The following is a 24,288-nucleotide window of genomic DNA, read 5'->3' as shown; positions in this document are numbered from 1 at the left end:
GAGCCTTGATCGAATTCAGCTCCCATCTAATATCTGCTCAGTAATTATATTGACAATTAAACCTATACTATGGTAATGTATACATCAGAAAATTCAAACAAATGTCATATACCAGCATTATTAACTTTCCATCTAAGGCAATTTGTAATTTTAAAAAGTAAAGCAACATGTTACACATTATATATACACTTCAAAAATCAACATTTAGATAGAAGAAATGCACAGAACCAAAAAAAAAAGTTTTAAATTCAAATTATGGGAACATAAAATTCCTACCACCCAACACTAAAAGAAAACCACTTGGGGTATTGTAGAAGAAATGCCAAAATCACTGCAGTCCTCTGGTGACTTGCCATCACAGATTCCCCTTGCACCTGGGAATGACTCCATAGGAATGATACAGCTTGATGCCACATTCCACTTAAATGCCCAACAGTTAAAGCCCAAGCTGACAAACGCTAATGGTGGCAGTAACTTTTCCTGAATTACACACATCCTGGGAATTACCAAATGGAGTTAAATGATATACATCATATCATGCAGCATATCATAATGGAAGTCAGTCAAACAATTGAGCTGCTTCCAATTCAAAGAATTTCAAACTGGCAGATCTTCACAAAGTTGAGAAACCAACAAATGAAGAATATTCTTTAGTGTTGTGTATTTTTTTTTGCTGGTGGGGAGGGAGGTGGGGGAGGAGGAACTTGCCATCACTTTAAAGCAACCTAGGTCTGGACAAAATCTTACTTCATTTTACCACGTTGTGCTTGATGCACTCATCTTCTCTCTCTGTCCCGCCCCTCCGAAACCACACAGGATACTCAGTGTATGTTCTTTAGCAAAATTCTGCCCATTTCTTTCAAGCATTTAAAAGAGACGAATATCTTTACTCAACACAAAAAAAAACTAATTCCACGCAAATACATGGCAAGCTAGAAAATTTGCTAAAGCCTGATAAACAGCCTGAAAAAAAAAAGCAGATAGCCCCAAAATGGCACTGAACATAAACTTAGGACATGTGAACAGAGGTAAATTACAGTGAAAAAGTATAGTGGGGCATAGGCTTAGAATTAAGTTCTAGGTTTAGTAAAGCACATTCTTTCACTAGTTTGGGGAGGGAGAAGACAGACAAAAATGTACAAAAACCCAAAGAGGAGGAGTACGTGTTGAGGCACAAGGTTTCATTTTCTCCCCCACCCTAAAGATCTTTTTCACACTATCTCGTGTTGTTTCCAGCATTTTGGATTCTACAATGAACACAGGCATTAGTTTTTTTTAAATTGCAAAAAATGACATTTGGTTAATTTTACTGAAAACTACTCATTGCCATTGGGAATTTATATTTTAAAACTTCTCTCAATGGTAACAGATAATTTATCAGGTGAGTTTAGGTCTTTTTACTTACAAATATTGCTTAACAGCAAATAGGAAATTTGACCAACTGACACTGAACAGTCAGGGACGAAGGGAGAAAATTTGGAATTCTACATACTCCTTCCAAATGCTATCCTGTGCCAACTGGTGCCGTTGTCACCTCCAGACTCAATTATTCCAATACCATTCCATCCTCCATAAGCTTCAGTTCATCCAAAACTCTATTGTCCACATCAAATCCAGCTCACCCCTCACTTTGCTGACCTACACTGTCCCTCGGACTGCCAACGCCTCCAATTTAAAATTCTCATCCTCCAGTTTAAATCCCTTCATGGGCTCGAATCCATCTCTGTAACCTGCTCCAGCCCCAGAATTTCCTCTGACCTCGAACCCTCTGACCTCCCAACGCTAGCCTCTTGTTCATTGCTTTCCCACCCCCCTCATACCATCATTGGAAGGTATATTTTTATATGTTAAAAGCACTATATAAACGGTCTTATATTTTTGGACACGAAGGGAATCAAGCGATATGGGGATTGGGCAGGAAAATGGAATTGAGGTTGAAGATCAGTCATGATCTTATTGTATAGCGGAGCAGGCTCGAGGAGTCGTATGGCCTACTCCTGTTTCTTGTTTTCTTATAAATGCAAGTAGTTGTTGGTGCATTTCTCAGGGCATCTGGGATATGCAAGTTTTATATTAAAAATGGTGCATTCCTGCTCATTTAAAATTCCCCTCCAACAGATGTATTCTCCCCCTCCATGCTAGCATTCCTCCCTATCAATTCATGTTACCGCCCTCCTACCCAGTTCAAGCTGACATATTCGACATCTCCCACCTTCTTGGCGTTACTTGAGGGTCCTCCTCTTCCTTTCTCTCAATACTGCTGTTGTGCGTTTGCTTCACTCTTCTCTTCCCATTCAGTACTGCTTTTATGCTGCCCCCCACCTGCACCATTCTTCAGCTTCCATATCCCCATCACGCACTCCCTTCCTCCCGCCCCAACCCCCACAAAACACAATCTGTGTTCCCTCCTCAGTGCTGTACTGGGGTTCTTATCATCTTCTTGTTGCTCTAATTTTGAATGTCACTGCATCAGGAATTCCTGATCTCAAGAGATCCTGATGCTGTGCAATGATGTTCAAAACTGCAGCACCAAAAGGAGGTAAAAGTCCTGGAGTGGTGCTATGGAGGGTGTCCAAGACTGATGATGGTTTTCGTCTGAAATTATGAACTCATGATTAATACCCTCAATGTCCACGTCAAACCCTGATGGTTTGCATGTACGATTGTTAAATCCAACTGTTCAAGTATGCTGGTTTGGCTTCTTTCATGAAATGGAAACCAAATTATGCTTTAACGTACACAAGAAAACAATTTTTGATACTTTTTAAAATGTAGTTCATACAGTCTATTGTGGGAGATGCTATTTCTGTATGTATATATATTTATACATGTATGCTTATCTCACAAACATTTAAATTAACTAATTTGGTGGGTTTTCCCTCCCCAATAATTCAATAGGATTTATTTCCAAACTGAGACGTTCTGTTACTAAAACACAATCTCTTGCTTGACGAGGAGCGTGGAGCCCCATGCAATCTCACAGGGCTTTCTGGGAAGGCTTTAGAAGAGGAGCTGTGCAGTGTGGGGCACATCTCACCATGCACATGAACAAAATCTGGCATTGCTGGTATTCTGGGGCAATTGTGGAACACTGGCCTGGAAGAGCTGATTTTCAATGTGAATGCTAGGTACCTGCTAGTATTACCCTCCATTTAGCATCTCCTTTGGGGACAAGGGAAAAGAAAAAAAAAGACATAGCATGAAGTTATATCTCTTTCTGTTCCCTTAACCAGACCATTTAGGAGAGGATTTGTCAAACTTAAAAGTTGCGGGACGTCTCATTCTGCTAATTTTCTTCTTTGGGGTGCAATGGCATCAATTCACACGCTGATAACACAACTGGCATAGCATGCACATGTTGGAAGAAACACTGACATATTTATGGCATCTTATCAGAATACATATCAAGGACGAGCAGCCTTCTAAATGCTAGCCCTGAGAGATCCACTTCTGTATTGGTGAAATAAGCTTATATTTCCTCTCCATATCATCTGCTGTAACTGAGCACACACCTATCAGCAGCTTCCTCTAGCACCCATGTTGCTTTAATTAGGACTTCCTGAGTTAGTAAATATGTATAAAAGAGATTTGAACCCATTGGAAAAGTTAAATTCCTAAAATATCCAATATTTATGGAGAAAATTCAAGTTATCTATCTAAAAATTGAATCAGAGTTGGATTTGGAACAGACACTTAAAATCAAAACCCCAGTTTAAATGGCACAACCACAAAAATAGCATTTCCTTTTCTGGGCCTCCTGGGGCATCATTTATACATTTTTTTTTAGGAAAAAAGAATTGCCACAATAAAATATAAAAAATTTGAGTGGTTGGCAGGGGGAGGTAGGAGGAAAAGCAAAGTACAGGCTTTTCCCCTCACCCAAGCCTTCATACACCTTCTCCCAGTGAGCACACATCCCCGCACCACAACTGCTCAGTCCAGTTGCCAAGAAATTACTGGTATTTCTTTCACACCTTATGAAATGCATCTAGTTGGCAACTCCAACAGCACAAGAGAAGAGACACTGACGAAGGGAACTACAGACACATGGCCCGAAATAGGACAATCTTACTTCAACAAATATCTGCGATAAGGTTGAGGTACACCTCATTCTGGCAACTTTCTTCTTTGGGGTACCCCAAGAGTTGATAGAGGTACTGGAAAGGCTAGCTGTACTTAAAGTAGATAAGTCACCCGGTCCGGATGGGATGCATCCTAGGTTGCGGAGGGAAGAAAGGGTGGAAATTGCGGAGGTATGGGCCATAATCTTCCAAACACCCGTAGATTCGGGGGTGGTCCCAGAGGACTGGACAATTGCAAATGTTACACCCTTGTTTAAAAAAATGTAAGGATAAACCCAGCAACTATAGGTCAGTTTAACCTCAGCGGTGGGGAAACTTTTAAAAACGATAATCCGGGACAGAATAAACAAACAAACAGTCACTTGGACGTGTGTGGATTGATTAGGGAAAGCCAGCACGGATTTGTTAAAGGCAAATAGTGTTTAACTAACCTGATAGAGTTTTTTGATGAGGTAGCAGAGAGGGTAGATGAGAGCAATGCAGTTGATGTGGTGTATATGGGCTTTCAAAAGGCGTTTGATAAACTGCTGCATGGCGGATTCAATCGTGGCCTTCAAAAGGGAACTGGATGAGTACTTGAAATGAAAAAATTTGCAGGGCTATGGGTATAGAACGGGGGAGTGGGACTAGCTGGATTGCTCTTGCATAGAGCCAGCATGGACTTGATGGGCCGAATGGCCCCCTTCCATGCTGTAAACTTTCCATGATTCACACGTTAATACAACTGGCATAGCATGCATATGTTGGAAATAAAACTGATGTATTTTTATGGCATCTTACAAATCAGCATAGCAGCCTTTTAAATGATAGCCCAGAGATATCTGCTTCTGTACCAATCCAAGACGTTACTATTTTCAGTAACTGTCACTTGTGACACAGCAATAACAAAAAAAACCAACATGCAATAGAGCAAAGCTGCTGATACTGCACAATTGAGATTTTCAGTTGCAAGCTACCTACAAGGCATTGCTTCTCAAAATCAAACAAGATTAAAAGTGGCAAGCTGCCAATCACAAGTCATGTTAGTTTTAGCATTAATATATTCTCTCCTTTGCTCTATCCTCACTTCCTCATATTTCTCTATTTCTCTCCCGTACATGGTTTAATCTAGACCTCTCATTACTGCAATGACTGCAGACAGAGCACTGTCTAAATAACATTCTCGTGCTTTGCCTTTACTCCTCAGGTGAGAAGATGCAAGGGAAGTGCCAGAAATTAGCAGCGCAGGCAGACATGAGATTGAGAGACTCGAGTGGAATGCAGGGGTGTTGCTTTGCTTGGGAAGGCTAATATAGAAATCTTCCTTTTTGCTAAACTAAAATTGAAATTCAGTAGGAAAAAACTATTAAAGTTAAGTCATGCTTGACAAAGTTAACAAATCCATGCTGGCTGCCTTTTATTAGCCCATGCATTTCTAATTGCTCACTAATTTTCTCTCAAATTATAGAGATTGCCTACAATTGGCATTAGACTGAGTGGCCTATACTTACCTTCATTTATTCTTTTCCCTTCTTGAACAGGATTGGAGAACAACAAACGGCACAATTTGCCCATTTGAGAATTGAAAAATGACCAGAGCATGTATTTTTCTACACGGACTTCTTTGAACAGCCTAGACTGCACCCCATCAGGGCCCAGTGACCCAACCTCAGGTTCTGAATAAAATGAGCAGAACCTATCTACTTTCTACAGTTAACTCTTAACAAGTGTTTTATATTCTCCTCCAGCAACCATCTTCCAACATTTGTAAAAAAAAATGCAAATTATAAATCTCTGGCATATTGTGAAACTCTACAATTAAGACTCCCTTCATCTGAGCAGTCCCATTCTCTCCAACTATTTTTACATATTTATAAAACATCTTTATGTGGTATGCTAGCTTTCCCCCCCTCCCACTCATTCCTTTTTAGCCCTTCTAATGTCCTATTTCACCTCCCCACTACACTTTCTATATTCCTCATGAATATCTTTAGAACAGTATCATTAACCTTAATGTTATCATATGGCTCCCTTTTAAGTTTGTTTAGAACACAGAACATTTTTGTCTTATAGAAATATTTACTTTGTACTCTATCCATCTGGTATTTGAAGATTACCCGCTGTTTACACAATATTTTACCCAGTCAATTAGCACCAGATCCTTTTTTTAAAAAAATCCAGAACCCTTATTTTTGAAACATTATTCTGAATTGAACCGGATTATATTATGGTATGATTTCCACATATTCTCAGGTATTAGCCCCACTTGGTTAAACGTTTAGCTAAAAAGTATACCATTTAGCAGTAACTTGAACACAAACTCATGATGCAACAGCGCAAAGTTATTAGGTTCATTTAGTATATTACTACCATTACTTAAAACCATACTTTCGTGTACAGTGATATTTTTAATTCACCCATCACCTCAAACCTGACTCGTAACCACTATGAGACACGTCACACATGTATGCTTCTGCATCGCACACGAGGAGGGGGGGGGGGGGGGGAAAGAGAGGAGGGGGAAGAGAAATAATTTCTAATGTACAACAAATATCTTCCAATATACTTACCCTACAGTGGCTATACTTCAAAAGTACTTCAGTGGCTGTGAAGCGCTTTGGTAAAAAAGTTCAAAGGTTGTGAAAGGCTCTATATAAATCTTCTACATCCTGAGATTTTTTAAAATCTCAGGATGTAGAAGAATTCCCAGGTAATTCCCATCCCAAAAAAAAAGCAGGATAAATCTAGTCTGGCCAATTACCACCCTACTGCCTCCTCCCAATTATCAGTAAAGTGACGCAAGAAGTCATTAAACAACACGTAGTCACCAATAACATGCTCACACTCCGTTCGGGTTCCACTACAAAACTACAATCTAGACCTCATTAGGTTCGAGATGATATGTAAAATTGCTGCCATCACCTCCAAGTTCCACCACAAATCACACAATATTCTTAGTTGGACGTTCATTGTCGCTTGGTCGATATTCTGGAATTCCCTATCCAACACCATTGTGGGAGTACCATCACCTCCTTGAACTGCTGCAGTCCTTGTGAAGGCCCACCACCGCACTCCTATCTCAGGATAACTAGGGATTGCCAACATCGCCCATATCCCAAGAACAAAATTAAAACAAAAAACATAACCCAAGGATCTGCTGGAGGCGACTGGCAACCAAATGGCCGCAGGAAGGCACAACAGTTACACCTTGCGCCCTAACAAATGGCACTCTAAGTTATACACAGCTATTTAGCAGCAAAAGACGTGCATTACATGGTATAATGCTCCCGTCCTTCTAAAATACCAACCTACCATGAGCAGTATTGTAGGAGATTGCTTGCTAAAGTAATAAAAAAAAGAGCATTCAGAACCAGAATGTTGTTTGTGCCTTTGGATCACCTTGATTGTACAACATTAAAAATACAATATTTGGGTCTGATCCAATAAAACACCATTAGGAAAGGGACGGTAGGATTACCACAAAAAGGAACAAGCAACAGATTTTCCCCATTAGGAAAAAAGAATTAACATGCAAAATAAATCCCTGCAGAAATTGAATTTCCCCCCTCCCATTCTTTTCATTCGCGTGGGACCAATCATTGTGACTATAGTCCAGTAAGTGAAAAACTTGCTCAAATACAAAATCGCAGCAGAACACAGCCTTATAACCGGAAACCACTGGGCTGGGCACAGCTCGCAATTCTGACCAAATTGCTTCCTGTGCTCAAGAAGGAATAAAATGGTGCTTAAATCAAGCAAGAATTTCAGCAAAATCACAACAAAAATACACGGATTTCCTAGATTAAAACTGATATCCTTATTCCTGCTCCCTCCCCATCTTCACAGTAGGGGGTGGGGGGGGGGCGGAAACTGGGGGTAAATATCGATACATCAAGGCAATTCAATAAGTGAGGGTGATCCAACAGTAATGACAAACGTGATTTGTATTTAAGTTTATACACAATTTGGTATTACATATCAATAATTAAATCAGATAAACCCACATCTTGAACCGTGCTAACCTCTTTATAAACATCCTGTCAGTACTTTTCAATTGAATGTCGTTCAGCTCGGCCAACTTCAAAAAGGAAGAAAATATACAAAAGCAACTTACATTCTGTTATTAACAACAAATACCATGAAAGTTACAGGTTTGTTTACTCTTCATACAATTATCAATTAGTTAAAAAAGTCATTGAATTGCTGTCAGTGAATTACAAGGTACTATAAAAAGGGAGCATGGGGGGAGAAAATAATAAAATGCAAGAGGGAAGCACAGCTGATTAGGTGCCACCCTTTTTCTGTCAGTCACACTCCAAATTGTCAAAAGCAGCCAGTTCATTTGTGCTGGATTCACTCACCTCAATAAACTGGCCTCTCCCTGGGGATCTACAAGTAGCTGCCAAATGTACAGAAACTGCCCTCAACAGTAAGCCTGTAATCAACTTCTGTACGCTCCTGTTTAGACCACTTCTCTATAGGGACTGTCTGAGCGGTGATCTTAAGTGGACAGGTTAAACACTACTCCACCTTAACAGCTAAATGGGGAATTCTCCCAGTATCCTGCTCAACACGTCTCTGTGAAACACAACCAAAAGAAAAGCTAAATGATCACTCTTATTTGCCAACCATAGGACTTTGCTGTGCACAAATTAGCAATTGTGTTTGTCTAGATTACAATTACTACACTTCAAAAAATAACTCATTGGTTGTGAAGCACTATATATAAACGAAAGTTCATTCTATCACAGCAGTGCTCCAGATCCCAATCTATCCATGGAGGTCCGCTGGTAATGCCCCAAAAATACCACTCTCACTGGGGCTTTTGACTAGTTGGTTTGTACAATTTACTGTTATGTAACAGAAATTCAAGACAATAGCTGTTTTTTTTTGGTGGCAATTTATATATTAAAAAGAAATTCACTAACCTATACTGCCCATATCCTATTCTACGCCAAGTCCCGAGCACCCATCACCCAGTCCTTTCTGACCTACACTAGCTCCTGGTCGCCCAATGTCTCAATTTTAAAAATTCTCATTCTTGCATTTAAATCCCTTCATGGCCTTGCCCCACCCTATCTGCGTAACCTCTGCCAGCCTTACAATCCTCAGAACCAAACTTTTCACTCTGGCCTTGCATGCACTCCCCTCCCTTTGCCCACCATGCCTTTAGCCGCTTAGGCCCCAAAATCTACAATTCCCTCCCTAAACTCCTCTGCCTCTCCAACTCCCCCATCAAAGCCTTAACCCCTCCTCCCCACCATCCTCATTGACCAAGCTTTTGGTCACCCCTCCCAATACCTCCTTCTTTGGCTCAGTGTTTGATTTTTTTTTAAAATGATGCCTCTGAAGCACTATGGGACATTTTTCTACATTAAAAAGGTGCTAGACATGTACAAGTTATTATTGTTGTAATAATATACTTTGATGCACAAAATCTTTATAATCAAAGTGAAATTTACAACCATTTTTAAGATATAAATTATAAAACTCTGCAAGAGTAGCTGAGTCACAGGCCAAGAAGGTTCCAGGTTCAATCTTCAGTTCGTATGGAGTTAGCTGAACTTAACCAGGGTGACAGTAGGGGGGCTACAATTGGCTTCCGCATATTCTGCATTAGAAAGGGGGGAAACTCTCCAGACTACTTTCGGTTGACTTGCTGGAACTCAAATTGTACACATCAGGTGAGCGCAGGAATTACTCCCATAATCAAATATGTAACCAGGTATTGCTGACACTGTCAGTGCTCTCACATAATGGGTACCTGAGCAAGGTACAAGACTATACCTATATTTTAAAAAGTTATTTTAAACCTGTACAACCTGATTGTTTGGCTCCATTTGAAATAGTGTTCCTTACTTTCAATTAATGTGAAAGAGGCAATTCAGAAATGAGCAAAAAGTTAAAAGGGCAGTTTTCATTAGTACAAAGATAAACAAGTGGGAACCTGGTCATTAAAACAAATAGTATGGGATGTATGTAGATTACAAGCCGTTTCCAAAACTAGGGGTACAAGAATAAAACTGAAGTTTCAACATTACAAGATAATATTCACCCCCACCCCTCCAAAACACAAAAGACTTCCATCAAAAATATTCAATGATACTTTATTTAACTACTTTTTTAAAAAAAAGAAAAAGAAAATGCACCCCTGGCTAAGAGAAAAAAATATGGAGACTGCAATCTGTGCCCAAGAAAATAACAGCAAGCATAATGAATTGAAGTTATCAACAAAAGAGAACTAAAGCACAAAAATCAGAGGCACTTTTAGATTATGAAAATATCAGTCTTGTGATGTATTTTTGCATTCAGTAATCTATTATCTTTAACTCCCAATATAATGCTTGAAGTAATGAATGCTGTTTCAATTAAATCAGTATAAACATGCCTCTTGGATATTTATGTTTAGCAGAGAATTTGGAGTCTTAAAAAAAAATCTGAATCGCTCCTTGTATGACTTCTGTAATATTAAAGTTTATAAACCAACAAAAATCTATTCATCAGTGTTAAAAAGCACTACAGAAACTACATACACAAGAGCGACAAATGGCTCAGTGCAGCAGAAATCTATAAAGTTTCCTGAACAGGAAGTGACTTGCACTATTTGGCATGTTTTACCTCAGCAGCAGTATTCCTGGAGGAAGCAGCAATTTTGGCTGCAGCAGCTTTTCCTGTGTAATATGTAATCCTTACCATGTAACGGCTTTTGAGTTTTTTCCAAGGTCATTTCATAAAATTTAAAATATTTGAATGCGTGGATCATTCATAAAGTAATGTGGAAACGGAAAACACTTCCCTTTTAGCTTTAGTTACTGCCTAGAAATAAAGACCAAGAAGGAATAAGTGAAAATATGCATTTAATTACATTCGCAATCATCCTTCTGGTTGGAGGGTGTGACTGAGCAGAGAACGAGAAAAGGGTTATTTTAAACAGGATGTTGAACAGTCTACCCAAAAGACTGCACCAGGATGGTCATGAGCAAGATCACCTGATTTGGTCACAGAATGAAATTGAATGACCTCCAAAAAATCCCATGTAATAAAAACAGAATTTAAGCATAAACCTGTGCACCCAATTATAAACAGGCAAGTCACATAACAAAATCCCCAAAACATCAGTAAAAATCTCAATCTTGTGATAAAAACAGAAATCAGACTTAAAATCACTCACCATAAAACAGTGGCCCCAGCCATAAGCTGTAAACATGCTTAGTAGTCAGTTACAACTTACACGGAATGCGCCTCCATCTGTGGGGGAGGGGTATTGAGCACTAAGTGTCTATTGAGACTAGTAAATTGCTTGTGGCTTATGTACATTCTACTCTCACACACATGCAAGCAAATGGAGTTAGGAAGAGACATCAGAAATTCCTCCATAGAGCCACCTAGTGGCCATTGCTGGTAAGTACGTCATGGCAGCAGTTATAGGAGTTTACAGTAGTAAATGTTGACAAAAAATGACCAAAATCATAACAGGAAGTAAGGTTTATGGGTAGGAACTGCATACTCCATGAAAGAATTTTAATATGTTCTTATATAGATTTAAAATTAATAAAAGAATATAAGAAATAGGAGCAGTAGGCCATACAGTCGACTCGAGCCTGCTCCGCCATTCAATAAGATCATGGCCGATCTTAGCCCTTAACTCCACTTTCCTGCCCGATCCCTATTTCCCTTGATTCCCTTAGAGTCCAAAAATCTATCAATCTCAGCCTTGAACATGCAACTTATTCATTCATATAATTAAGAATATTTCAACAGAAGTGCCAGCAATTTTGTTCCCTGTGAATAGTAGTCAGTTTTAAATATCTGGAAGTTGGTTACCACTGAAGCTCGGGAACATAAGCACAATCTAACTGTGTTAAACACATAAACCTCCAGATTTGTTTCATGAAATGGTTAAAAAAAGTCTTCGCATGCACTGTTTCGGGGTTAAGTGGAAGAAAACAAATTCCTTTTAGTTAAAGAAAGGATCAACATTTTGAGTGCACACCAAGGTTTACCAGCAAAAATTATCAGGTACAGAGGGAAAATTTAGGGTTGTTTAGGTTTTGGGAGTGGGCAAGTAAGAGTTTTAGTATTGTGTGGCTGACTGCAGACAAACTAGACCAAGTATGTACAAAGCATAAAACTATAGTTTTTGAAAAGGATTCAAAGAAAATACATAGGCTCAATGCAGTATATGTTGTATTGAATATACTATCAATTTAATAGCTTTGTTGAATATTTTACAAGTGTGGTTGCTGCAATTAGATCAATTATTAATTTATGATTTAATCGCAACTTTGAATATATTGATAAATACACAAAATGCCACTAGATTTCTTTCGCATCTAATTCAGTGCCAGAGAGCAGTCCTTGCTTCTCTCCCTCCTCCATTTGTATCATCATGTGTACTTTGTTCCCAGATCTGAAACAGCACCAGGGAACAGCAGGTGAGTTGAAACGACTGCATTGCATTGCCTAAAATGAGCATTTCCTTCAAAGCACTAAATTAAAAAGGACAGCCTAGAAAGAAAGGGTGTGGGAGGGGCAGAGGAGAAGTACTTTCCCCATCACCATCTGCCTTATTGTAAAGCAAGAAAAGATTTAGTTTTGATGGCTTGGTTTGCCCATTATTGAAACATTCCATTTTGGATCTCCACATTAAACTGCTCCCACAGTCCACATGCATCCAAAAACATTTCAATGGCAGCTGTGCATTGGACCAGCAGATACAGCAATCTCAAAATTCCTGAGTTGGGAAAAATGTTTGTACCAGCTGAGGAGCTACTTAAGGAGTACTGGCTTTGTCAGGTCACATGCTTCCACCCTGGCCTCCCATTGAAATGGCTGTGGCCGTTCAAGAACGTACAAAGGCTACCTCCCAACATACTGGAGTGAACAGGTCGCCGTAGCAGCCAAAATACTCGTTAGAACCAAGATCTTAACTAAAACACCTGGTTGAACTTTTTAAAAAAAACAGGAGATGCATAGTGTTTTGTGCAGAAAGTGCTCTCCATACTTTTTCCTTCTAAAAAAAATTCTAATAGAATATTAGGTAACACTTTGAACAATTCTTTTGTTAATCTTCTTTAGAAAGTTTTTCCATTTCACTGCATGCAGTTAACCTTTCATATAGTGATTCTGGTTCATGGAACTCCATTCAAGCCACACAATGACAAAGCAAATCACCTTCAACAGTCCTGCCCGCAGCTGGAGAACAAAATCAAAACGTCACATGGTCCAGGGCAGTTCCTGTGCAAACAATCTAAGGCACTGAAAAAAAATCTCAAACTGGTTTCTTCAAGAGAACATTTATATGTGCGCTACTCACAGAAATTAAAAAAATAATCCAGGCAAACCAATCCTACCACCATTGTCCAGAATCACCACTAGCAAAGGGATAAAATGCACCAAGTAGAACAAATAGTTTGCTAGGAGCCCTGATTCTTTAAGCTGCTAAAACATCTTTGTAATTTTCGTTGTACTATTATAGCTTTTATGCTCCCAGCTACACTGCACATTTCACAGTGGTGCAGTGTAATCTTATCCATCACACTAATGTACATGCAGTAAAGTAAAGACTGCCAATTTCACAGCAAAGAAAATTTCAGCTTTGGTAGTGAGATCACTTAGCCAGGACAGGACTTAGCTCCAGGAGGCCCAATGCTATTGATGGGTGGAAAAAGTGATGGTGAATAAAAGCACTCTATTGTGATGACATCCAAGACTTGCCAGGGCATTCTGTGGGCTTAGTAATAAGATTAAAGAGAGACACAAAGAGAAAAAAAAGTCATGGTTTGAATTTGATATTCCTTGTGGGATCCAGAGACAGCACCAGGAGAATCCTTCAAAGAGGTCAAAAATGGCTATCCTAGATCGAAAACATCCTGACATTTTAACACAATGCTTAAAGCTTGTCAAGAAATATGATTTTTCTCATTTCCTTTGCAAGGAAAACAGCAATTTTAAATGGCAGCAATTGAGAGAAAAAAGTGGGGGGGGCCGAAAAAGAGAAAAAAGATTCCTAGCAGAGACACATTATATACAGAAGTTGCAGGGGCACATGGATCCAGTGAGTAAATGCACTGCATGCTAGGTAACAAGCCATACCAAATCTATGGGAATCAGGGGGCAAACACTCCAGTGGCTGGAGTCATACCTGACACAAAGGAAGATGGCAGTGGTTGTTAGAGGCCAATCATCTCAGCCCCAGGACACTGCTGCAGGAGTTCCTCAGGGCAGTGTCCTAGGCCCAACCATCTTCAGCTGCTTCATCAATGACCTTGCCTCCATCAGAAGGTCAGAAATGGGGATGTTCGCTGATGATTGCACAGTGTTCAGTTCCATTCGCAATTCCGCGGTTAATGAAGCAGTCCGTGCCCGCATGCAGCAAGACCTGGACAACATCCAGGCTTGGGCTCATAAGTGGCAAGTAACATTCACGCCAGACAAATGCCAGGCAATGACCATCTCCAACAAGAGAGTCTAACCACCTCCCCTTGACATTCAACGGCATTACGATCACCAAATAACCCACCATCAACATCCTGGGGGTCACCATTGACCAGAAACTTAACTGGACGAGCCACATAAATACTGTGGCTACAAGAGCAGGTCAGAGGCTGGATATTCTGAGGTGAGTGACTCACCTCCTGACTCCCCAAAGTCTTTCCACCATCTACAAGGCACAAGTCAGGAGTGTGATGGAATACTCTCCACTTGCCTGGATGAGTGCAACTTCAACAACACTCAAGAAGCTCGACACCATCCAGGACAAAGCAGCCCGCTAGATTGGTACCCCATCCACCACCCTAAACATTCACTCCCATCACCACCTGCACATCGTGGCTGCAGTGTGTACCATCCACAGGATGCACTGCAGCAACTTGCCAAGGCTTCTTCGACACCACCTCCCAAACCCGCGACCTCTACCACCTAGAAGGGCAAGGGCAGCAGGTACATGGGAACAACACCACCTGCACGTTCCCCTCCAAGTCACACACCATCCCGACTTGGAAATATATCGCCGTTCCTTCATTGTCGCTAGGTCAAAATCCTGGAACTCCCTTCCTAACAGCACTGTGGGAGAACCTTCACCACACGGACTGCAGCGGTTCCAGGCAGCGGCTCACCACCACCTTCGCAAGGGCAATTAGAGATGAGCAATAAATGCTGGCCTTGCCAGCGACGCACATATCCCATAAACAAATTAAAACAAAAACAGGAAGGTTAGTGGGCCTCCTGCACCTCTGGCGAAGTCTAATCACAAAGAGACCTCCAAGCCGTCCTTCTAGAGTCATGTCCCAACCCAAACACCAGAAGCCATCTTCAGACACACGCACACACACCTGTTGGAAGTGTATATCAGATAAGGATAAAATTGGCTTCTGCTATGTTATACAGTTGAATAGCCCAACATACTAGAGAACCACAAACCAGCAAGGAGAAAAAAAAAACACTTCTTTATGTAGCTCTCCTCTTGATGTATAGAGAATACAAATGAAGGATGTGCTCCAACACTACTGCATGTTAAATATGACATTTTCATTTCCATCTTGGTGGTCTCACAATCATACTGCCAGTTAGTGCAAAAATAAAGTAGATTTTCTACTGAGGACTCAGACCTCCAAGAACTGGAGTTCACCCAAATAAAATTCACTTTAGAGTTTGCAACAAGAGAAGGATTAGGGTGGATTGAAACCTAGGTTCTATAGATGAGAGGGCACTGTTCATCCCATTGCAATACTTCTCATTCCTCTTCATCATTATACATCTGATTCATGGGAAAATCTATACCAGGAACAATGATGCAGCACTTGAGCTATAGATCTGGTCTATAACTATCTCCAGCTGAACAGTGGCAAAACGGAAGCCATCCTCTTCAGCTCCCATCAGTACATCGGAGCCTTTAGCCTCAATTCTATCAACTTCCCCCAGCTCAGAGTCAAGAGGTGGAACCTTGGTGCCTGGCTCAATCCCTCCATTACTTACATTCCCTGACATACTCTCTCCATTATCAATCCCCTTTCTTTTACCTCTGCAACACTGCCAGCCACCTTTCCATTTCAAATCTTCTGCTGCTGAAACTCTGAGGTTGTCAACACTCAAGGCTCCAATGCCGTTGCCAGCTTCCCTGCTTCAACTCGTGCAAAACACCAGAATCCACAACTTCACCTGCAGCAGATCGCACATTCCTCCACACCATTATTGCTGGGAGAGGACACTGGTTTCCAGTGTGTTGATTTTAAAATTCTCCCCACCCCTCACTCTCTCTACTGACTATTTAGTCACTATGCTCTTGCCATCTGGAACATGTGTAGTCAGATCCCTCTGCTTTGCCACTTCTCTCCTTGCTTTCAAAACCTTTTATGACTTTGGCAACCTGTCTCCTCTTCAACCCCTCCTCTCAGGCTTGGCTGAGACCCCCTTCACAAGGCCAAATAGCCTGCTACACTCAGTGACTAGATTCACAGAAGAATTGCCACTGAGCGGGGAACCAGAGGGCTGCTTGCATCATGGAACCAAACCCCAGTGTACAGCTTCAGGGAAGGAGGGAAATAATTCTGATTTTTTTTTAAAGTTTGACCAGCACAATTGATTACACAGATTACCATATCTACTTCAGAGCCACCCGTTTAAATACAAGATGAAACTGCAGTTTTGGACCAAATAATTTTACGTATCCACTGTGGGGGTTTTTATGATTTTACAGGACCCGTCTCAAATTTTGAAAATTACCATATATAAACTTTCATACCCCCAAAATTATTTTCACTGGCAAATATTTATCCATTTCCCTCTAAATTCTGCTAGCATTATCTATATCTACTGTCTTTGCAGACAGTGTCAGCTTGTTCCATATATTTACAGAGTGTGAAGTAGTTACAATAGAAACATAGAAAATAGGAGGAGTAGGCCATTCGGCCCTTCGAGCCTGCTCCGCCATTCAATATAATCATGGCTGATCCTCTATCTCAATACCATACTCCGACTCTCTCCCCATACCCCTTGATGCCTTTTGTGTCTAGAAATCTATCTAGCTCTTTCTTAAATATATTCAGTGACTTGGCCTCCACAGCCTTCTGTGGTAGAGCATTCCACAGCTTCACCACCCTCTGAGGGAAGAAATTTCGCCTCATCTCAGTCCTAAATATCCTACCCCGTATCCTGAGACTGTGACCCCTCGTTCTGGATCCCCCAGCCAGGGGAAACATCCTCCCTGCATCCAGTCTGTCTAGCCCTGTCAGAATTTTATATGTTTCAATGAGATCCCCTCTCATTCTTCTAAACTCGAGTGAATACAGGCCTAGTCAACCCAATCTCTCCTCATACGACAGTCCTGCCATCCTAGGAATCAGTCTGGTGAACCTTCGCTGCACTCTCTCTATGGCAAGTATATCCTTTCTTAGGTAAGGAGACCAAAACTACACACAATACTCCAGGTGTGGTCTCACCAAGGCCCTGTATAACTGCAGTAAGACATCCTTGTTCCTGTACTCAAATCCTCTTACTATGAAGGCCAACATACTATTTGCCTTCCTAACTGCTTGCTGCACCTGCATGTTTGCTTTCAGTGACTGGTGTACAAGGACACCCAGGTCCCTTTGCACATCAACATTTCCCAATCTATCACCATTTAAATAATACTCTGCCTTTCTGTTTTTCCTTCCAAAGTGGACAACTTCACATTTATCCACGTTATACTGCATCTGCAGTCAACTTGTGTAAAATCACCTTGAAGCCTCCTTGCATCCTCCTCACAACTCACGATCCCACCTAGTTTTGTGTAGTCAGCAAACTTGGAAATATTACATTTGGTTCCCTCGTCCAAATCATTGATATACATTGTGAATATTAGGTAACACTTTGAACAATTCTGATCCCTGCGGTACCCCTTAGTCACTGCTTGCCACCCCGAAAAAGATCCATTTATTCCTACTTTCTGTTTCCTGTCTGTTAACCAATTTTCAATCCGTGCCAATATATTACCACCAATCCCATGTGCTTTAATTTTGCACACTAACCTCTTATGTGGGACTTTATTAATGGCCTTCTGAAAACCCAAATAAACCACATCCATTGGTTCTCCTTTATCTATTCTACCAGTTACATCCTCAAAAAACTCCAGTAGGTTTGTCAAACATGATTTCCTTTTCATAAATCCAAGCTAACTTTGTCTAATCCTGTTGATATTTTCTAAGTGTCCTGTTATCACATCCTTTATAATAGACTCTAGCATTTTCCCTACTACTGATGTTAGGCTAACCGGTCTGTAGTTCCCTGTTTTCTCTCTCCCTCCTTTTTTAAATAGTGGGGTTACATTTGCCACCCTCCAATCTGCAGGAACTGTTCCATAATCTATTGAATTTTGGAAGAGGACAACTAATGCACCCACTATTTCCATGACTACCTCTTAGTACTCTGGGATGCAGATCATCAGCCCTGGGGACTTATCGGCTTTCAGTCCCATTAGTTTCTCCAGCACTTTTTTTTTTACTAATACTAATTTCCTTTAATTCCTCCTTCTCACTAGTCCTTTGGTTCCCTAGCATTTATGGGAAGTTATTTGTGTCCTCTTCCGTGAAGACAGAACCAAAGTATTTGTTTAATTGCTCTGCCATTTCCTTGTTCCCCATTATAAATTCTCCCGTTTCTGACTGTACGGGACCTACATTTGTCTTCATTAATCTTTCTTTTTACATATTTGTAGAAGCTTTTACAGTCCACTTTCATGTTCCTTGCAAGTTTACTCTCATACTCTATTTTTCCCCTCTTAATCAATCTCTTGGTCCTTTTTTGCTGAATTCTAAACTGCTCCCAATCCTCAGGCTTGCTACTTTTTCTGGCAACTTTATATGACTCCTCTTTGGATCTAATACTATCCTTAATTTCTTTTGTTAGCCATGGTTAGGCCGTTTTTCCTTTTGTGTTTTTGCATCAGAAAGGAATGTATAACTGTTGCAGTTCATGCATTCGTTCCTTAAATGTTAGCCATTGCCTATCCACCGTCACAGCTTTTAATGAAGCTTCCCAATCTATCATAGCCAACTCACTCCTCATAACTTTGTAGTTTCCTTTGTTTAGATTTAGGACCCTAGTTTCGGATTGGACTACTTCACTTTCCATCTTAAATGAAGAATTCTATCATTATATGGTCATTCTCCCCTAAAGGACCCCGCACAACAAGATTATTAATTAACCCCTTCTCATTGCACAATACCCAATCTAGGATAGCCTGTTCACTCGTTGGCTCCTCAACGTACTGGTTTAAAAAACCGTCTCGTACACACTCCAGGAATTCATCCTCCACAGTATTATTGCTAATTTGGCTTGGCCAATGTAAATTGTCCAGTCATCTTCCCTCCAACTAAGCTTCAGTCAGTATTCCCTTGTTGTACAGACTTCATACCAAATATATTAGGATTCAAATCATTAGTATTCTTCAATAACATTGTCCCTGAACCTTCAATGCAAACATTTCCAAGTTTTCTCTCTCTCTCTTCAAACCTTGAGGACCAATCTCCGATGTGGCCCTATGTGTAAAACTTTGCTAGAATCAAAATACATGATACACCAAGTTCACTATTTCTTCAAAGAACTCAGAGGTCAGGGATGACTCTACCCAAAAGACGTGCCAATCCCTTATTATTGTATATTTATCTAGAAGTTACATTAGGATTCCTCTAATATTCTACTTGCTCCCAATGTCAGATTCATTGCCCTGTAGGGTCATCTGTACAGGCTTAAAAAAAATCAGCACTATGTTCAACAGTCTCCAATCTCTGGGCATCACATTAATTTGCAATGATTCCCTAAATATCTCAACCAGAAAGGACCAATTTCGTTAGCTTTTCTTTAAGTATCCTAGTATACAGTCTATCCAGGCCAGATTCCTTACTCTCATTTAATCCCCTCAGCCTGTCCATCACCTCTATTATGAATGATAACAATTATAATTATTTTCACCCTGGAAATATTACTTCTGTATTAGGTATTCTACATTAAGTATTCTTGCCTTCATATTCCTCTCTTCAAAAAAATATGTATTAGTCCCTTCCTCCTTATCCCACAAAATGCACCTGCCTAAAACCTACTCTTTCCTATGTTGATGGGTCCTACATGAAACATGATTCCTGGCTGTTCTCCCACCCATGCCAGGAAATTTTCAGCCAGCTACATTACGTCCTTTACCCTGGTATCTGGAAGGCATCACATGGATTCAGGACTCAAGACACAACCGCATCACAAACGACCTAATTAGCAAAATCTCCTACAACTACCATCGGAGGCAGACTGGCTCGACTGAAAGGACGTGGGAGTCTCAAAAAAAAAGGGACACTGATAAAACAGGACTGTGCCACCACTCACGCGGCACTCAAGAAATTTCCCAATTTCCCATGTGACCAAGCCCCAGACCACCACCTGTATTGTTGCAAAAGGCAGCTTCATCCCAGTGCTGTGGTTCTCGATTATCCTTCCTGTATCACACGTATTGAGAACACAGTACAAGTCCAGGCTTCTAAAGGTTCCCTACACCAGCAGCTCTGGTCTTCTCTTATCTCCCCTACATGTGGCAAGCCAATACCTCTCCCATGCTGTGTTATCTTGGCCTCTCACACACTGTGGAAATGCATGTTATAGAGAACTTTCCATCTTCTGTACTTTATAATGTGTAGCCAGCTAGTCCTCAAGCTCAGTGACCCTCTACTTAAGCAATACAACATCTTAAATGCCTCACATATATACACTCTTCAAATTGTCTGTGGATTGAGGATCGCGCATCATAGATACATGTCACATGACAGGTTGGCCCTCTGATCCTTCCATTCCTACAATGAAAGCTGCAGTGCTGCTCATCTTTAAACCTTCCAGGATATGCGTCTCCAATCCTGATTTTTTTGATAGAGAGCAATTTATTTATCTCATTGTTTTAACAAAACAAAAAGGATAACTGTTTCTCCACAACCAAAGCTTATCTATACCAGTCCTTTACACAGGCTTATCTATGCCTATGTCTATCTTTACACATTACAAAGACTCCTTGGGGGCTAAAATAAAGTTACTAAAGGAGTATAGTTTACACTGCTATCTTTATCGTGAAGCCACTTTTATCTTTAAAGATTATATCTATTGTATATTACATGCATGCAGTCACTTCCATTCCAAACGGCACATACCAAAATCCTAAATAACCTAGTGCTTTTTTAAAAAAACTTATATAAAAAGGCAAGATGTTTGAAATTTAAACAAGCCTTCACCCATCAGTTGTGAAGATAATCCTTAAACAACACAATTGATCATTTTGTATTTCCTCCACAACACAAATCAACTGGAAGCACTAGGAAAGAGCTGGGGTGAGGACGAGACTGGATAAAATACAATCCATTAAGTTGGAAGTAGTCAATTTTCTGTTGCTTATAAGAATTAGATCTTGGAATACAATGCATGATATTTTTTTTAAGAAAGACTTCACATTTGCTTTTGATATACCAAAAATAAAAAAGGCCAAGACTGGAAAATACTTACTACAAATACATTCTTTCCCCCTCCCAGTTTTATTTTGCAACTGCAACATACGTAGCCTCAGAGATTGCAGCTCCAAATATAACCACCCAGGGTTAATTAGGATTAGCAATTTTCTTCTGTAAACCTATACACTACAACATTGTTACTAATCTTTTAAAAATACATGTTCTTTATGAATGTTGGGGGGGGGGGGGGAAGAGACCTCTGAACCTATTTACCCAACATTACACCATCGGACTTCAAACCACTGAACAACAAACAAAATTCTTAAAATTAGCGCTGCCATGATTTGTACCAAAATATAACCCCTCTAAAGGGCTTTTACCCTTTTCCGGTGAGTTTCAACATAACTCAGGACCAGACTGGCAGCAATTCAGCAGAAAGTAAAACTGGAGTTTGGCTCAACATTCTGAAATTCTTTCTCTGCACAGCCAACGCATCTTTTGGTCTAAACTATAAACCATACAAGGCATCGTGCAAGCGCTATGTCGACAGCATCCATAAGACGTTTTTTTTGGAATTGGCAAAAGTAAGAGATGGCACATCCACTAAAAGCAGGACTTACCCAGTTTCTCCACCAGCTTGAGCATCACTCCACCTATGTGCACTTCCCCAGTCACTCGGAGGGAAACATCGCGGCTCAGATCGGTCACAAGAATATTTAGCTCCCACGTCCCATCAGCATAACAGCCATCGGGCATCCGAATACCGTCCAGTGCCATTTTTTAACCTGGAGGAAAAAAAGGGATGTCAAAGATTGAAGCTAACTGGTCAAAAAAAAAATCATCAGCGAGATTTTTAAAACAGTCAGGGTAAACCAATAGCTATTGGAATAAACGAAAAATGTCATTCACTTTTCCCACCCAGATAGCACACGGTGACAACACAGCAAGGCGTGAAGTAAAATAGATTTTGCAAACAACGTAGATTAAATGCAGACCATAAGAATCAAAGTGACAACAAAGATCATCGAATTGAAGGTCTTTGCACGTACAATGTAGCTGCAAGGAGTCGCCTTTCCACGGCCATGCATTTTCCGTTATAGGGCTTCAAATTAGTTTATGATCGCCATGGCAGTACTGCAAACCTGTTGAAATCGTTTTATATATTTAAAAAAGTTAAAACATTATTGAGAACAAAATGAAGCTTAGCAATGTTTTCTTGTTCCATTCCGAATATAGCGTGAGAATTACATCGAGTACGTTGGATACAAACTACCACTTCAAAGGGCTGATTTATGACTTTGCAGTTCACAATCTGAAACTGATTAAAACACTTCAGTATAAATAGCAGCACAACCAAGGGAAAGGTCTTCGAATGTAGCTTTCGATACAATGAAAACCTTGGGCGTCTTTAAACATGTTTTCCGCTTTACAAACGATCCTTAACATGAAGCCCATCGTGTCAGACCCCTCCCCGTCTGTCACTGGATCCAGAAGGACAAGGACACCGCTTCACTACAGCTTCTCCCCCAAACCAACAAAAAAAACAAAACAAAACCCCCCGGATCTGCCCGACCAGAGTCCACCAAACCTGAACTGAGGCTGGGTTCCGAAAGTCACCGAGTGTGGCATTAAAGATAAAACAGTGGGGGGGGGGGGGGTGCCTTTGCTCGACAGCAACAGTTATTCCAGGTTAAATACTGCAAAGATGCAAAAGAAAATTACCTCCGAGAATCCACTGCAAGTAATGTTGGCGGTAGCCCAACAGTGGGCAGGGGGATTGGGGGGGGCGGGGGGGATACAATGTAACAATTTTCCCAGTGTAGGCGCAGAAAAGTGTCCAAACTGCCGGCTCTTCGCTTCCCTGCTGGACGTTTAATGGAGTCAATCCTGGTTTGTTTCTCTCTCCCTCCCTCCCTCCCCACTGGACTTCAACGTCACTCGCCTGAAAGTTCAATCTCAGCAGCTGCAGCACTCGCAGCTCACAGCGCCTCGTCCATCGCTGCACCCAGACTAAGAGACACCACCTCCACCTCCTCCTCCTCCTCCTTTCCCCCTCTCTCCCTGCCGTGATCCGAGTGCCGCTCGGTTGCAGGCTGTGGCGCCGTCCTATCGCTCCAGTCCCGCCAGGATCCCCGCACTCGGAACAATGAGGCCGAGCCTCCGCTGCCTTTTATGGAAATGAGGAGAAGCAGCACCGCACATCCGGGCCTCGAGCTCCAGGGATACACAGGACGGCGGTCCCGTTAGCATCGCCGGTCCGTCCCGCACAGGCACTGCGGTGGCTTCAAACACCTCGAACCGCGATGCAAATGATTTCTCAACAGCTTTTGTTTCCCCCCCAAAAAGTCAATTTTTGTATTTTTCTTTCATTTAAAAAAATACCCTTTCCAGCTCATTCTATAACAAACCTTTAGAGTTAAGTGTATGCGCTGAAATGCAAGTAGTTATGTCATTTTTTGAAGGATGTAATTTTAATTTTGTTTGAACAAGAATACAGATATGTGGACCCTCATGATAATATTCATACAGCATTATGGAGGTCTACATGTTTAAGATACTTGGGTTTTCACTATAAAATATTGTGCAAGTTACCAATTGTGTTTAAATGAATTACAAATTATTCCCTTCGTTTAAACTTACTGCTTTTCTTTATCATTCCTTAACCTTTATGCATTAAAAAGAAACACTTACAAGTTTAACTGACAGAATGGCAAGGATATCTGCTGTGGTGGAGAATATTTTGGACATTTATTGTAGCTGTTCATCAGACT

The 24,288-nt window shown here is 40.8% G+C and overlaps 1 protein-coding gene across 8 annotated transcripts in view; it reads right to left on the bottom strand.

Moving 5' to 3' along the window:
* The window catches only part of fermt2 (FERM domain containing kindlin 2), a 140,432-nt gene extending 116,774 nt beyond the window's left edge, over positions 1 to 23,658 (bottom strand). For 2 of the 8 annotated variants that reach the window (XM_067991610.1, XM_067991611.1), the window contains exons 1-2: positions 22,567 to 22,903; positions 22,138 to 22,302 (exon numbers count right to left, since the gene is read on the bottom strand). In XM_067991610.1, the coding sequence (XP_067847711.1) occupies positions 22,138 to 22,294 (157 nt within the window). In that variant the 5' untranslated portion in view covers positions 22,295 to 22,302; positions 22,567 to 22,903. The other 6 variants (XM_067991606.1, XM_067991608.1, XM_067991607.1 and 3 more) reach the window with 6 other exon arrangements.
* Positions 23,659 to 24,288: the final 630 nt, after the last annotated feature.

This window comes from Heptranchias perlo, chromosome 10, assembly GCF_035084215.1.
Source record: "Heptranchias perlo isolate sHepPer1 chromosome 10, sHepPer1.hap1, whole genome shotgun sequence".
Lineage (NCBI taxonomy): Eukaryota > Metazoa > Chordata > Chondrichthyes > Hexanchiformes > Hexanchidae > Heptranchias > Heptranchias perlo.
The sequence above is the reverse complement of the archived record's forward strand: the minus strand, read 5'-3'. Positions and strand labels throughout refer to the sequence as shown.